At 44.0% G+C, this 16,685-nt stretch overlaps 1 protein-coding gene across 4 annotated transcripts in view; it reads left to right on the top strand.

Annotated features, from left to right (window-relative positions):
• Positions 1-16,685, top strand: part of LOC121553706 (E3 ubiquitin-protein ligase MARCHF8-like) — a 161,557-nt gene extending 144,872 nt beyond the window's left edge. For 3 of the 4 annotated variants that reach the window (XM_041867027.2, XM_041867026.2, XM_041867029.2), the window contains 4 exons: positions 3,073-3,253; positions 8,651-8,786; positions 9,469-9,483; positions 16,092-16,685. In XM_041867027.2, the coding sequence (XP_041722961.1) occupies positions 3,073-3,253; positions 8,651-8,786; positions 9,469-9,483; positions 16,092-16,396 (637 nt within the window). In that variant the 3' untranslated portion in view covers positions 16,397-16,685. The remainder of the gene's footprint in view (positions 1-3,072; positions 3,254-8,650; positions 8,787-9,468; positions 9,484-16,091) is intronic. The other variant, XM_041867028.2, reaches the window with a different exon arrangement.

Here is a 16,685-nt window from a genome sequence, read left to right as displayed (position 1 = left end):
TCTCTCTCTCCCTCCATCCCACTCTCTCCTCTTCTCCTCCCCAGCCATAACCTCTCTCTCTCTCCCTCCATCCCACTCTCTCCTCTTCTCCTCCCCAGCCATAACCTCTCTCTCTCTCCCTCCATCCCACTCTCTCCTCTTCTCCTCCCCAGCCATAACCTCTCTCTCTCTCCCTCCATCCCACTCTCTCCTCTTCTCCTCCCCAGCCATAACCTCTCTCTCTCTCCCTCCATCCCACTCTCTCCTCTTCTCCTCCCCAGCCATAACCTCTCTCTCTCTCCCTCCATCCCACTCTCTCCTCTTCTCCTCCCTAGCCGTAACCTCTCTCTCTCTCCCTCTCTATCTCTCCCTCCATCCCACTCTCTCCTCTTCTCCTCCCCAGCCATAACCTCTCTCTCTCTCCCTCCATCCCACTCTCTCCTCTTCTCCTCCCCAGCCATAACCTCTCTCTCTCTCCCTCCATCCCACTCTCTCCTCTTCTCCTCCCCAGCCATAACCTCTCTCTCTCTCCCTCCATCCCACTCTCTCCTCTTCTCCTCCCCAGCCATAACCTCTCTATCACTCCCTCCATCCCGCCACGCCTCTCTCCTCCTCTGTCTGTTTTTGAGGAAGACATAATGCCGTTCTCTTTTCCCTCCTGCTTTGTTTATGTTGTCATTTAATCACACCTACCTGCACGACTCAACCTAGGTGTGTGTGTGTGTGTGTGTGTGTGTGTGTGTGTGTGTGTGTGTGTGTGTGTGATAGGGAGGGGGTGTGTGTGTGTGAGTTCTGAGAGTATTGACTTCAGGGATAATTTCAGTGCTGCCTTTACATGTTACTCTGTATTTTCAGCAGCAACTCTGATCCCACCCTCTTCTCTCCCTCTCCCTTCCCCCTCTCTTTCTCTCCCTCTCCCTTCCCCCTCTATTCTCTCTCTCTCTCCCCTCTATTCTCTCTCTCCCTCCCCTCTATTCTCTATCTCTCTCTCCCCTCTATTCTCTCTCTCTCTCTCCCCCTCTCTTTCTCTCTCTCTCTTTCTCGATTTCTCTCTCTCCGTCGATTTTCTCCCTCCAACTTCCTGCTTGAGAAGAGGAGCGATGTTACAGATCTGATTGATTCCCTGAAATATACCTTTCATTTATGGTGTGTGTATGATCAGAATACTCAATAGAGGTGTGTGTGTGTGTGTGTGTGTGTGTATATTTGTGCGCGGGTGGGTGTGTGTGTGCAGAGTCACTGTACTGATCTCATGCCCTCCAACGGTGAATGCTGCTGTGGTAAAATACCTTGAGGTTGTTCTATTTATAAGCCATACTGTAACAAACTATCTGTGTCATTCTATGTCTACTCTAATGGATGCATCCCAAATGTCACCTTGTTCCCTATATAGTGCACTACATTAGACCAAGGCCCATTGGGTGCCATATGGGACGAAACCCATGTCCCTCAGAAAACAGCAAATTATTAATGACTGTGAAGTTGATTCAGGAATAAAGTAGCAGAAATTACATTAGTTTGTCATTATTGAGTTTCCTCTTGGGGACATAGACAGCACAGGTGGCTTGTGGCACCTTAATAGAGGAGAACGGGCTCATAGTAATGGCTGGAACGGTGTGTACTTAACATTATAGAACACATCAAACACATAGTTTGATGCCAATTCATTCCAGCCATTATTATGAGCCATCCTCCCCTCTCCAGCCTCCTGTGATAGACAGTCTCTGTGTTGTGTTATTAGTTCTGATGTGATCAGTATTTCTGTTTGATATAAACTCTGATCTCCTCTAGGGTCACTGTGGCAGAGATGATGAGAATTTGTTGATACTGTAACTCTGTATCAGTAACTGTCTGGAGGTAATATCTCTGTATTAGTAACTGTCTGGAGGTAATAACTCTGTATCAGTAACTGTCTGGAGGTAATAACTCTGTATCAGTAACTGTCTGGAGGTAATATCTCTGTATCAGTAACTGTCTGGAGGTAATATCTCTGTATCAGTAACTGTCTGGAGGTAATATCTCTGTATCAGTAACTGTCTGGAGGTAATAACTCTGTATCAGTAACTGTCTGGAGGTAATAACTCTGTATCAGTAACTGTCTGGAGGTAATAACTCTGTATCAGTAACTGTCTGGAGGTAATAACTCTGTATCAGTAACTGTCTGGAGGTAATATCTCTGTATCAGTAACTGTCTGGAGGTAATAACTCTGTATCAGTAACTGTCTGGAGGTAATAACTCTGTATCAGTAACTGTCTGGAGGTAATATCTCTGTATCAGTAACTGTCTGGAGGTAATAACTCTGTATCAGTAACTGTCTGGAGGTAATAACTCTGTATCAGTAACTGTTTGGAGGTAATAACTCTGTATCAGTAACTGTCTGGAGGTAATAACTCTGTATCAGTAACTGTCTGGAGGTAATAACTCTGTATCAGTAACTGTCTGGAGGTAATAACTCTGTATCAGTAACTGTCTGGAGGTAATATCTCTGTATCAGTAACTGTCTGGAGGTAATATCTCTGTATCAGTAACTGTCTGGAGGTAATATCTCTGTATCAGTAACTGTCTGGAGGTAATATCTCTGTATCAGTAACTGTCTGGAGGTAATAACTCTATCAGTAACTGTCTGGAGGTAATAACTATGTATCAGTAACTGTCTGGAGGTAATATCTCTGTATCAGTAACTGTCTGGAGGTAATAACTCTATCAGTAACTGTCTTGAGGTAATAACTCTGTATCAGTAACTTCTAGAGGCTGTAACACAACAAAATGTGGAGTAAGTCAATGGGTATGAATACTTTCTGAAGGCACTGTATATCTTGTGTATCTGCAGGGGTATTAATACTTTCTGAAGGCACTGTATTTGACTTTTTTGGGAGGGACATTTTAGTCTTTAGCAGACGCTCTTATCCAGAGCGACTTACAATTAGTGAGTGCATACATTTTTCATATTGGCCCCCCGTGGGAAACGAACCCACAACCCTTGCGTTGCAAGCGCCATGCTCTACCAACTGAGCTACAGGATCTGTGTATCTGCTATGGTCTACATATCTGTGTCTGTAACTGACCCTGTGTGTCTATGTCTCTCTCTGTAGGATCTGTCACTGTGAAGGAGATGATGAGAGCCCTTTGATAACACCGTGCCACTGTACGGGCAGCCTGCGCTTCGTCCACCAGGGGTGCCTGCAGCAGTGGATCAAGTCCTCGGATACACGTTGCTGTGAACTCTGCAAGTACCAGTTCATCATGCAGACAAAGCTTAAACCCCTGCGCAAGGTGAGACAGAAGGTCTCTGGGCGGTAAACTCAATAAAGTATTGAATAATTTCGCTGTGTATTTTTGGATGGAATCAAGGCATTAGAATGTACCGGAGGCCACCAAAATGGAGCTTGTTTGGCCCGGGGGATCCTGGCTGGCTACATTTTCTATTTGGCTACTCCATGTGCTTGTAGAAAACACTGTATGTGTATGTACAGTTGAAGTCGGAGGTTTACATACACCTTAGCTAAACACATTTAAACTCAGTTTTTCACAATTCCTGACGTTTAATCCTAGTAAAAATTCCCTGTCTTAGGTCAGTTCGGATCACCACTTTATTTTAAGAATGTGAAATGTCAGAATAATAGTAGAGAGAATGATTTATTTCAGCTTTTATTTCTTTCACCACATTTCCAGTGAGTCAGAAGTTTACATACACTTTGGTAGCATTGCCTTTAAATTGTGTAACTTGGGTCAAACATTTCGGGTAGCCTTCCACAAGCTTCCCACAATAAGTTGGGTGAATTATGTCCCATTCCTCCTGACAGAGCTGGTGTAACTGAGTCAGGTTTGTAGGCCTCCTTGCTCGCACACGCTTTTTCAGTTCTGCCCACAAATTTTCTATAGGATTGAGGTCAGGACTTTGTGATGGCCTCTCCAATACCTTGACTTTGTTGTCCTTAAGCCATTTTGCCACAACTTTGGAAGTATGCTTGGGGTCATTGTACATTTGGAAGACCCATTTGCGACCAAGCTTTAACTTCCTGACTGATGTCTTGAGATGTTGCTTCAATATATCCACATCATTTTCCTTCCTCATAATGCCATCTATTTTGTGAAGTGCACCAGTCCCTCCTGCAGCAAAGCACCCCCACAGCATGATGCTGCCACCCCCGTGTTTCACAGTTGGGATGGTGTTCTTCAGCTTGCAAGTGACCACATTTTTCCTCCAAACATAATGATGGTCATTATGGCCAATCAGTTCTATTTTGGTTTCATCAGACCAGAGGACATTTCTCCAAAAAGTACGATCTTTGTCCCCATGTGCAGTTGCAAACCGTAGTCTGGCTTTTTATGGCGGTTTTGGAGCAGTGGCTTCTTCCTTGCTGAGCGGCCTTTCAGGTTATGTCGATATAGGACTCGTTTTACTGTGGATATAGATACTTTTGAACCTGTTTCCTCCAGCATCTTCACAAGGTCCTTTGCTGTTGTTCTGGGATTGATTTGCATTTTTCGCACCAAAGTACGTTCATCTCTAGGAGACAGAACGCGTCTCCTTCCTGAGCGGTATGACGGCTGCGTGGTCCCATGGTGTTTATACTTGCGTACTATTGTTTGTACAGATGAACGTGGTACCTTCAGGCATTTGGAAATTGCTCCCAAGGATGAACCAGACTTGTGGGTGTCAAAAAAAAAATTCTGAGGTCTTGGCTGATTTCTTTTGATTTTCCTATGATGTCAAGCAAAGGGGCACTGAGTTTGAAGGTAGGCCTTGAAATACATCCACAGGTACACCTCCAATTGACTCAAATGATGTCAGTTAGCCTATCAGAAGCTTCTAAAGCCATGACATAATTTTCTGGAATTTTCCAAGCTGTTTAAAGGCACAGTCAACTTAGTGTTTGTAAACTTCTGACCCACTGGAATTGTGATACAGTGAATTATACGTGAAATAATCTGTCTGTAAACAATTGTTGGAAAAATTACTTGTGTCATGCACAAAGTAGATGTCCTAACCGACTTGCCAAAACGATAGTTTGTTAACAATACATTTGTGGAGGTGTTGAAAAAACGAGTTTTAATGACTCCAACCTAAGCGTATGTAAACTTCCGACTTCAACTGTATGTGTGTGTGTGTATGTCTGTGTCTGTGTCTGTGTCCCAGAGATGACTGTGACCAGAACATTCAGATGTGACCCCCACTTGAAGACACTGACATGACAGAAAGCTGTTTTAATTCACTAATATTGATAAGAGTAGCATGAAATGGGGTTTTAGGCTTTGAATAAAGATTTCAGGTGAGAATTTGGAGGGTGCAATTGGTTTCAAGTGGTTTTGACATGATACACTCTTATTTCAGGCATGTATCAATCTTCATTGCTTCCAGATTCAACATTTTAATACAAATTATTTCACTGTCAATTAATTGAACGAAAGCACTTAAATAAAGGTAATTCTGATAATAGTCCTGAGTCCCCGTAGAGGAGGATACACACCCAACACACACACATGAACACCATGGAAACCAGACAAAACCCTCCTCCTCCTGTCTCTTACTCGACCCCCCCCCCTCCAAGACCCTCATGGAGGAGGTTAAACACACATACACACACAGCACACATACACTACCAGTTAACAGTTTGGACACACCTACTCATTCAAGGGTTTTTCTTTATTTTTACTATTTTCTACATTGTAGAATAATAGTGAAGACATCAAAACTATGACGTAACACATATGGAATCATGTAGTAACCAAAAAAGTGGTAAACAAATCAAAATATATTTTAGATTTTACATTCTTCAAAGTAGCCACCCTTTTCCTTGATGACAGCTTTGCACACTCTTTGAATTCTCTCAACCAGCTTCACGAGGTAGTCACCTGGAATGCTTTTCCAACAGTCTTGAAGGAGTTCCCACATATGCTGAGCACTTGTTGGCTGCTTTTCTTTCACTCTGCGGCCCAACTCATCCCAAACCATCTCAATTGGGTTGAGGTCAGATTATTGTGGAGGCCAGGTCATCTGATGCAGCACTCAATCACTCTCCTTCCTGGTCAATTAGCCCTTACACAGCCTGGAGGCGTGTATTGGGTCATTGTCCTTTTGAAAAATAAATGATAGTCCCACTAAGTGTAAACCAGATGGGATGGCGTATCGCTGCAGAATGCTGTGGTAGCCATGCTGGTTAAGTGTGCCTTGAATTCTAAATAAATCATCAACAGTGTCACCAGCAAAGCACCCCCACACCATCACACCTCCTCCTCCATGCTTCATGGTGGGAACCACACATTCGGAGATCATCCATTCACCTACACTGCGTCTCACAAAGACACGGCGGTTGGAACCATAAATCTCAAATTTGGACTCATCAGACCAAAGGACAGATTTCCACCGGTCTACTGTCCATTGCTCGTGTTTCTTGGCCCAAGCAAGTCTCTTCTTATTATTGGTGTCCTTTAGTAGTGGTTTCTTTGCAGCAATTTAACCATGAAGGCTTGATTCACGCAGTCTCCTCTAAACAGTTGATATTGAGATGTGTCTGTTACTTGAACTCTGTGAAGCATTTATTTGGGCTGCAATCTGAGGTGCAGTTAATTGCCGATTTCTGAGGCTGGTAACTCTAATGAACTTATCCTCTGCAGCAGAGGTAACTCTGGGTCTTCCTTTCCTGTGGCGGTCCTCAAGAGAGCCAGTTTCATCATAGCGCTTGATGGTTTTTGCGACTGCAAATTGAAAATTTCCGGATTGACTGACCTTCATGTCTTAAAGTAATGATGGACTGTTGTTTCTCTTTGCTTATTTGAGCTGTCCTTGCCATAATATGGACTTGGTCTTTTACCAAATAGGGCTATTTTCTGTATACCACCCCTACCTTGTCACAACACAACTGATTGGCTCAAACGCATTAAGAAGGAAAGAAATTCCACAAATTAACTTTTAACATGGCACACCTGTTAATTGAAATGCATTCCAGGTGACTACCTCATGATGCTGGTTGAGAGTGTGCAAAGCTGTCATCAAGGCAAAGGGTGGCTACTTGGAAGAATCTCAAATATAACATATATTTTGATTTGTTTTAACACTTTTTTTTGTTACTATGTGAGTTATTTAATAGTTTCTACAATGTAGAAAATAGTAAAAATAAAGAAAAACCCTTGAGTGAGTAGGTGTGTCAAGGTACTGTAGATGCAGGGTAAATTCAGGACAACACCATGGAAACCAGGCCAATTCCTCCTTTCTCCTCCACTTTTCTCCTCCTCCACCTCTCTCCTCTTCTCTCCTCCTCCTCTCTCCTCCTCTCTTGTCCTCCTAACTACTCCTCCCTATCCTCTCTCTTCCTCTTCTCTCCTCCTCCTCTCTCCTCTTCTCTCCTCCTCCTCTCTCCTCTTCTCTCCTCCTCCTTCTCCCTTCCCTTCTCTCCTCCTCCATCCTCCTTATCCATTCTCTCCATCAGGGTAAAGTGTATTTATTATCTGTCCGCTGTTCTATAAAATGTTGCATTATTCAGGTAGAACTAGCCAGTGTGCCAGGGTATTGGTTAACAGGACTGGCACACAGATCTATAGACGGGGTGGGTTGTTTAGCAACAAAACCGATGTGTGCGCAAACGTGGAGAAAAACAGGTGGGGTTGGTTTAGAATCAAAGGATTGTTGACATGTAAACTATATTTCCTCTCCAAATCTATATAGAAAACATTTCTACATTTGCACAATGAGCTCTTGTTGTCTCTCAAATACATTGTTACAGTTGTTAGCTAGCTAGCAAATCTTTGCCATATTGGCATTGATGTGGGAGTCAAAACACCTAAAAACAAGACATGGTATCAATAACAAGATACAACGAGCTGAAACGAGCCATCTATGATTCCCCACATGGCAGCTTGTTGCCATTGTTGCTAGCTATCTGCCTGTCCAGAACATATTGTTGTCATGACAACACACAGACTTCTGCCTCAACGACACAACATTTTTGGGACGTTGCCAGGCAACCCGTCTATACATTTTATGTTTTAGTCATTTAGCAGACGCTCTTATCTCATACACCCTCTCTGCCAAAGAAGAGTGGATGGGCAGAGTGGGCCTGCTCCTCTCCCTGTTCCCCATTCTGTCATCCTCTCATTCTCCTCCACTCTCATCTCTCCCTTTCCTCATTTTTCATCAAATCAATATCAGAAATCAAAGCTGAAAAATACATTGTGGCCATTGGCCTTTCATTTCATGCTTGTTATAAAGGATTTCAAAGCATGTCGACATTTATGAAGGTTATTGAGAGATTGCATCAGCTATTCAGACGTGTAATGTACCAAAACCCTTTAGCAATATGTATTTGAATTTGACCATTGATATCAATAGGTTTCATGGATCAATAAAGAAACCCTCCTATGTGTTGGATCTATGAGAGGTCTAACGATGTGGTTGAGTGGTACTGGACAGCTGATAAATTGTTAACCAGCATCAGTGTGTAACTGAATGATTCACATCACACTGACTGAGTGATGACCATCAAATATTTAGCACTCAGTTTAAGCAGCTTCTGAAGAGGGCACTTTTTGCCAGACTGCTCATAGTCCATTGATAGTCAATCGCCCAAACCCTGTCCAAAAGAACACAATGGAGTCTTTGAGTGTGTGTATGTGTGTATTTATGTGTGTGTGTCTTTCGGTTTTTTTCTCTCTCTCTCGCTCCTCTCTCAGTGGGAGACGCTCCAGATGACGTCTAGTGAGAGGAGGAAGATCATTTGTTCTGTGACGTTCCATGTCATCGCCATCACCTGCGTGGTATGGTCCCTCTACGTACTCATCGACCGCACTGCAGACGAGATCAGAGCAGGTCAGCACAGTCACCAAAAACAGCACAACACCCTTCAGCATGGACACTACACACTACATACCCTTCAATTCTTTCACTGCACGCTAAAAACACCACTACACACCTTAGAACAGTCACACACTCCTCAGCATGGACAGTGCACTCCAAAAACACCACCCCTCACTGAATACAGTGACAGCATTCCGAAAACACCACAACACCCCTCACTGAATAGAGCGACGGAAAAACACAATACACAACTCTAGTACAGTACAACATGACACACACTCTCTCTCGGGTCAGGCCCGTTCACGCAGATTGACATGTTGTGTTTCTGCTCTGATCGTAATAAATAGTTAGTACCCGTCCGTAATAACAGGCCAGTATCCACTGTATATCTTTCTCTATCTCTGTCTTCTTACATCAAGTAATTTGGCAGGTAGTACTCTCAGCATGTCGCAAAGACAATTAGGACGTTTATTCTGGGTCTGTTAAGATGTTATTGTACTGCTAAGGAGAATGGGGGGAGAGGGAGAGAGAGAGAAAACCACCATCTGTTTTCACTAGTTTGACTAGGGAGTATACGGGCATGTTAAACTGAGTTATACTGTATAGTGTACATTCAATCATCTGTACTCTCTCTCTCTCTCTCTCTGTCTATCACTGGTAATACATTGTAATGACAATCTCTTCACCCATGCAGCCGGAAGAATCCCAGGTAAACTTTTGACCTTTGACCTTTAACCCTGTTTTATGTCATTTCCTGTGAGACTGGGCTCTGGTGTTTAGGGCTTTCTCTAATTTCTAATCAAATTTTATTTGTCACATGCTTCGTAAACAACAGGTGTAGACTAACAGTGAAATGCTTACTCACGGGTCCTTCCCAACAATACAGAGAGAAAGAAAATAGAGAAATAATAGAAAAGTAAAATTAGTAATAATAAAAGTAATAATAGATACACAATGAGTAACTATAACTTGGCTATATGCAAGGGGTAACAGTACCTAGTCGATGTGCAAGGGTATGAGGTAATTGAGGTAGATATGTACATATAACTAGGAACAAAGTGACAGATAGTAAACAGTAGCAGCAACGTATGTGATTAATCAAAAAAGTTAGTGCAAAAAGGGTCAATGCAGATAGTCCAGGTAGCTACAGTATTTGGTTAACTATGTAACAAACTATTTAGCAGTCTTATGGCTTGGGGGTAGAAGCTGTTCAGGGTCCTGTTGGTTCCAGACTTGGTGGCTGGAGTCTTTGACAATTTGTAGGGCCTTCTTCTGACACTGCCTGGTATAGAGGTCCAGGATGGCAGTGAGCTCGGCCACAGCGATGTACTGGGACGTCCACACTACCCTCTGTAGTGCTTTGCGTCGGATGCCAAGCAGTTGCCATTCCAAACGGTGATGCAGCCAGTCAAGATGCTCTCAGTGGTATAGCTGTAGAACTTTTTGAGGATCTGAGGGCCCATACCAAATCTTTTCAGCCTCCTGAGGGGGAAGAGGCGTTGTCGTGCCCTCTTAACGACTGTGTTAGTGTGTTTGGACCATCATAGATCCTTAGTGATGTGGACACAGAGGAACTTGAAGCTCTCGACCCGCTCCTCTACAGCCCTGTCGATGTGAATGGGGGGCGTGCACGGCATTAATTTAATGTAGTCCATGATCAGCTCCTTTGTCTTGCTGACGTTGAGGAGGAGGTTGTTGTCCTGGCACCACACTGCCAGGTCTCTGACCTCCTCCATATAGGCTGTCTCATCGTTTTCGGTGATCAGGCTTACCACAGTCGTGTCATCAGCAAACTTCATGATGGTGTTGGAATCGTGTGCGGCCACGCAGTCGTAGGTGAACAGGAGTACAGGAGGGGACTAAGCACGCACCCCTGAGGGGCCCCTGTATTGAGGGTCAGCGTGGCGGATGTGTTGTTGCCTATCCTCACCATCTGGGGGTGGCCCGTCAGGAATTCCTGGATCCAGTTAGAGAGGGAGGTGTTCAGTCCCAGTGTCCTTGGCTTAGTGATGAGCTTGGAGGGCACTATGGTGTTTAACGCTGAGCTGTAGTCAATGAACAGCATTCTCACGTAGGTGTTCCTTTTGTCAGAGTGGGAAAGGGCAGTGTGGAGTGCAATAGCAATTGCATCATCTGTGAATCTGTTGGGGCGGTAGGTGAATTGGAGTGGGTTCAGGATGTCTGGGATGATGGTGTTGAAAGCATTTCATGGATACAGATGTGGGTGCTACGAGGCGGTAGTCATTCAGACAGGTTACCTTGGCGTTCTTGGGCACAGGGACTATGGTGGTCTGCTTAAAACATGTAGGTATTACAGACTGGGTCAGGGGGAGGTTGAAAATGTCAGTGAAGACACTTGCCAGCTGGTCAACGCATGCTCTGAGTATGCATCCTGGTAATCCATCTGGCCCTGCGGCCTTATGAATGTAAACCTGTTTAAAGGTCTTACTTACATCGGCCACAGAGAGCGTGATCACACAGTCGTCCAAAACAGCTGGTGCTCTCACGAATGGTTCAGTGTTGCTTGCCTCGAAGCAAAGATAGAAGGCTCGTCTGGTAGGCTTGTATCACTGGGCAGCTTGCGGCTGGGTTGCCGTTTGTAATCCATGATAGTTTGCAAGCCTTGCCACATCTGACAAGCATCAGAGCCCGTAGGATTCGATCTTAGTCCTGTATTGACGCTTTGCCTGTTGGATGGTTAGTCTGAGGGTGTAGTGAGATTTCTTATAAGCGTCCGGGTTAGTGTCCTGCTCCTTGAAAGCGGCAGCTCTAGCCGTTAGCTCAGTGCGGATGTTGCCTGTAATCCACAACTTCTGGTTGGGATATGTACGTACGGTCACTGTGGGGATGATGTCGTCGATGCACTTATTAATGAAGCAGGTGACTGTGGTAAACTCCTCAATGCCATCGGATGAGTCCCGGAACATATTCCAGTCTGTGCTAGCGAAACAGACCTGTAGCTTAGCATCTGCTTCATCGGACCACTTCCGTATTGAGCGCGTCACTGGTACTTCCTGTTTGAGTTTTTGCTTGTAAGCAGGAGGATAGAGTTATGGTCAGATTTGCCAAATGGAGGGCGAGGGAGAGATTTGTATGCGTCTCTGTGTGGAGTAAAGGTGATCTAGAGTTGTTTCACCTCTAGTTGCACAGTTGTTGTGCGGTCTTAGTGCCAGCATCGGTTTGTGGGGGTAAATAGACCGCTACGAAAAATATAGATGAAAACTCTCTTGGTAAGTATACTGAACAAAAATATAAACGCAACATGCAACAATTTCAAAGATTTTATTGAGTACAGTTCATATAAGGAAATCAGTCAATTGAAATCAATTCATTAGGCCCTAATCTATGCATTTCACATGACTGGGAATACAGATATGCATCTGTTGGTCACAGATACTTTTATTTTTTTAAGGTTGAGGCATGGATCAGAAAACCGATCAGTATCTGGTGTGACCACCATTGTCTCATGCAGCGCGACATATCTCCTTCACATAGAGTTGATCAGGCTGTTGATTGTGGCCTGTGGAATGATGTCCCACTGGATATTGGCGGGAACTGGAACACGCTGTCGTACACGTAGATCCAGAGCATCCCAAACATGCTCAATGGGTGACATGGGTCCGTGCATTATCATGCTGAAACATGAGGTGATGGCGGCAGATGAATGGCACGACAATGGGCCTCAGGATCTCGTAACGGTATCTCTGTGCATTCAAATTGCCATCAATAAAATGCAATTGTGTTCATTGTCTGTAGCTTATGCCTGCCCATACCATAACCCCAACGCCACCATGGGCCACTCTGTTCCAACGTTGACACAGCAAACCGCTCGCCCACAGGACGCCATACATGTGGTCTGCGGTTGTGAGGTCAGTTGGACGTACTGCCACATTCTCTAAAACAACGTTGGAGGCGGTTTATGGTAGAGAAATTAACATTCAATTATCTGGCAACAGCTCTGGTGGACATTCCTGCAGTCAGCATGCCAATTGCATACTCCCTCAAAACTTGAGACATCTGTTGCATTGTGTTGTGTGATAAAACTGCACATTTTAGAGTGGTCTTTTATTGTCCCCAGCACAAGGTGCACCTGTGTAATGATCATGCTGTTTAATCAGCTTCTTGATATGCCACACCTGCCAGGTGGATGGATTATCTTGGCAAAGGAGAAATCCTCACTAACAGGGATGTAAACAAATTTGTGCACCAAATTTGAGAGAAATATGCTTTTTGTGGGTATGTAAAATTTCTGGGATCTTTTATTTCAGCTCATGAAACATGGGACCAACACTTTACATGTTGCATTTATATTTTTGTTCAGTGTAGTATGGTCTACAGCTTTTCATGAGGTATTCTAACTCAGGCGAGCGGCACCTCGAGACTTCCTTAATATTAGAGATCATGCACCAGCGGTTGTTAACAAAGAGACACACATCTCCCCCCTTGAGCTTACCCGATGTTGCCGTTCTGTCCTGCCGATGCATAGAAAAAGCAGCTAGCGAATTATACGTCCTCGTTCAGCCAAGTTTCCGAAAAACATAGGATATTACAGTTCTTTGGGTCCTGTTGATAGGAACGGAGCTCGTCCAGTTTGTTCTCCAGTGATTATACATTCGCCAATAGAACGGAGGGTAGAAGCGGATTATTTGCTCGTTGCCGTAGTTTCATCAGGGTACCCACAGTCGGACTCTATATATGACCGACCGGCTCGATTCGGTCTTATGTAGCAAAAATTGAAATGGTGTGTTTTACATTGGATAAAAGTAGAGACTCAGAGCTAGAAAATGGTATATCATACACTACAGTTGAGGAACAATGGGAAAGTAATTCTACTTTGAAAGTTGATAAACTTGTAGCCTCACTTTTGAGAAAATGGCCCTTGAATGTTTTGGTACCTACTGGAGAGCTCTTCTTTGTCTACACCCCATTAAGCATAGTTCACACCCTCTTAAGCTTTAGCCCCACCCATCTTTTTAAGGATTCACATGTGAGGCTATGTACTAAACAACCAAAGATTTCAATACTAAAGGCTGGTTTATACTACGGGTGTGTTCGTAAATTTAATATTGGCGTTCGTAAACTCAGAGCGTTGTCAGATTGTCCGTTTGTAAATTCAGAGCGTTTCGCTTTCGTAGCGTTCAGAGCACACACTGGACACTCTGGCCGAGGAGTAGGGTTGATCCGAGCGTTCTAACCTAACAACAGCAGTCAAGCACCCAAGCTAACTGGCTAACGTTGGCTAGCTTGCTAGCTACTTCCAGACACAAATGAGAGAACAGCTCACTGACCATTTTACTCACCCTAGCAGAGCTGGTTAGGCTGTTTTTATGTTATCCAGAGCGTTGGTGACTGCAACTGTGCGGCTGGCAACAATTTAATTACGTTTTTTTGCCAACGTTTACTGACACCGGCCATATTCAACAGGTGTTGCGCGTTCGTAAATTTGTCAGTTATTCGGAGCTCTGGCACACTCAGACGAGAGTGCACAGAAATCGGTAGATTTCCAGAGCAAATTTACCAGCTACGTCTATCGACAATTGTCGCAGTGACATCATAAACATTCTATTGAAATAGTTACTTACATAGTGGAGTCTTTTGTTTAGACATGTAGCTATATAGCTAGCTAAACAATGAACCATAATCCCAACTCATAATGTTACTACCCTGCATGAATCTGCAGGTAGCTAACCAACCAGGTTCAATGTTAGCTAGCTAACATTAGGCTATAACTAGCAATACAAATGGCTCTGAGATACTAATAATATTACTACACAGATCACACACGTAACGTTAGCTAGATAGCCAGCCAGCTAACATTAGCTAGCTAGCAAACTACACTTTAACTTGAAATGAAAATGACTTTCTGACAAAATTAGAAACGTGTAATATCTGAAAATGTAGCTAGCTAGACTATCTTATACATGGATGGACGCTTCTCCCTCTCTGTCACGGATGCCATGGTTGCCCTTTGTTTGAAGATGTAATCCGGAGACAGATGTTTTATAAAACAGCCTTCTGTGTGTTCTCTTTTCGACTCTGTCTGCATGTTTGCAATCAAATGCCAGAATTTTCTCCATCTCCTTAGCTATCATATGCTAATTCCACTGATTTCAAAACTCGGTCCTCCAGAAAGCGGAGAGCAACACTTATGCAGTTCTACTACGTGATGTCTTTCAAAAAAGCAGAGTTAGAAAGGATTACATACACATACTGACCAGCTTATGTTATAGACCGAAGCGTGCTACATGGCAGACCAATCCGAACTCATCTCTCGGCATGTCCAGCCCACTCATTATCTCAGCCAATCATGGATAGCGGGAAGGTTGCTGTCTTTTTCTGTGGCTAAACCAACTAGGCTCCTAATTTAACAATTGTATTCATATTTACAGATGGCATACAAGTTTGATATTGAGGCACATGAAAGTTCACATGTTCCAGAAGGCATTTCTGCCAAAAAAACACATTTTGATTTAAAAAAAGTGAATGTTCAAATGGCGCTCCTGTGAAGTAGTGACGTGCGACATACGCGTAGTTTCCTGAAACGAGTCACATATAGCCCTCTCTTTCTCTAGCGAGTGTCGGGGATTAGGGCCTGGTCCGAAATGAGCAGTATGTCCTGTGCCGCCAACTCATTGAAGTAGAAATCTTCATCCAAATCGAGTTTAGTGATCGCTGTTCTGATGTCCAAAAAAACAAAAAACAGCATAATTGGTCAGGAGGCCGTAAAACAGTCCAGCGCCATTCTCATTTCATCTTTCCTTGATTCCTCTCAACCTCTCTCCTCACCTATACCTCAAATAATCCCCCCACAAGGACAAAAAGAAAACCCACCCTTTCCTTTCTTGCACTTTTCTTACTAGCACTGACTTTGCTGATAGGGGCTTTATTGAGGAAAAGTTTTACTTACTATGACTGTGATATGTGGTTGTCTATACCTTGACATGAATGCACTAACTGTAAGTCGCTCTCGATAAGATTGTCTGCTAAATTACAAAAATGTCAAATGTTTTTAAAACGCATTGGAGAAGGAGGAACGTTGGACCTTCTTCTCCAATCTGTTTGGGAAGGAGGTAAGGAGATAGGACGCAAGGAATTGCGGAAAGACTAATTGAGATAGAACCCAGTTCCTGTTCCTACTTCCTACATGACCCTATCTACTCCCATTTCTTGAATCTTTCACCATTCACCATCTCTTAACTTGAAATAATGATTATTATAGCATCGTCATCCTAGATAAGCACATATCTATGGCTGTGACTGTTTGCGATGTATTTTATATGTCTCTCTTCTCTCTCTCTCTTCTAACCCTAACCCCAGGTATCCTGGAGTGGCCATTCTGGACCAAGCTGGTGGTGGTGGCCATCGGCTTCACTGGCGGCCTGGTCTTCATGTACATCCAGTGTAAAGTCTACTTCCAGCTGTGGCGGAGACTCAAGGCCTACAACCGGGTGATCTACGTCCAGAACCGCCCGGAAACGTGTAAAAAGCAGATGTTGGAGAAGCCGCCCCTCATGGAGCCCAATGTGGAGCACAAGGAGGCTCTGGTCCCCACCCAGTCAGACACAAACTCCTCCCAGTACACAGAGACAGAGGACTACAGTATGGAAGTGCTCCATGTCTGACCCACAGATACTGACACACAGTGACACACCATGTCTGACCCACAGATACTGACACACAGTGACACACCATGTCTGACCCACATATACTGACACACAGTGACACACCATGTCTGACCCACAGATACTGACACACAGTGACACACCATGTCTGACCCACAGATACTGACACACAGTGACACACCATGTCTGACCCACATATACTGACACACAGTGACACACCATGTCTGACCCACAGATACTGACACACAGTGACACACCATGTCTGACCCACATCAAGTGCCTTCAGAAA

Source organism: Coregonus clupeaformis, chromosome 37, assembly GCF_020615455.1.
Source record: "Coregonus clupeaformis isolate EN_2021a chromosome 37, ASM2061545v1, whole genome shotgun sequence".
Lineage (NCBI taxonomy): Eukaryota > Metazoa > Chordata > Actinopteri > Salmoniformes > Salmonidae > Coregonus > Coregonus clupeaformis.
Note: the sequence above shows the minus strand (reverse complement) of the source record. Positions and strands in the feature narration are given on the sequence as shown.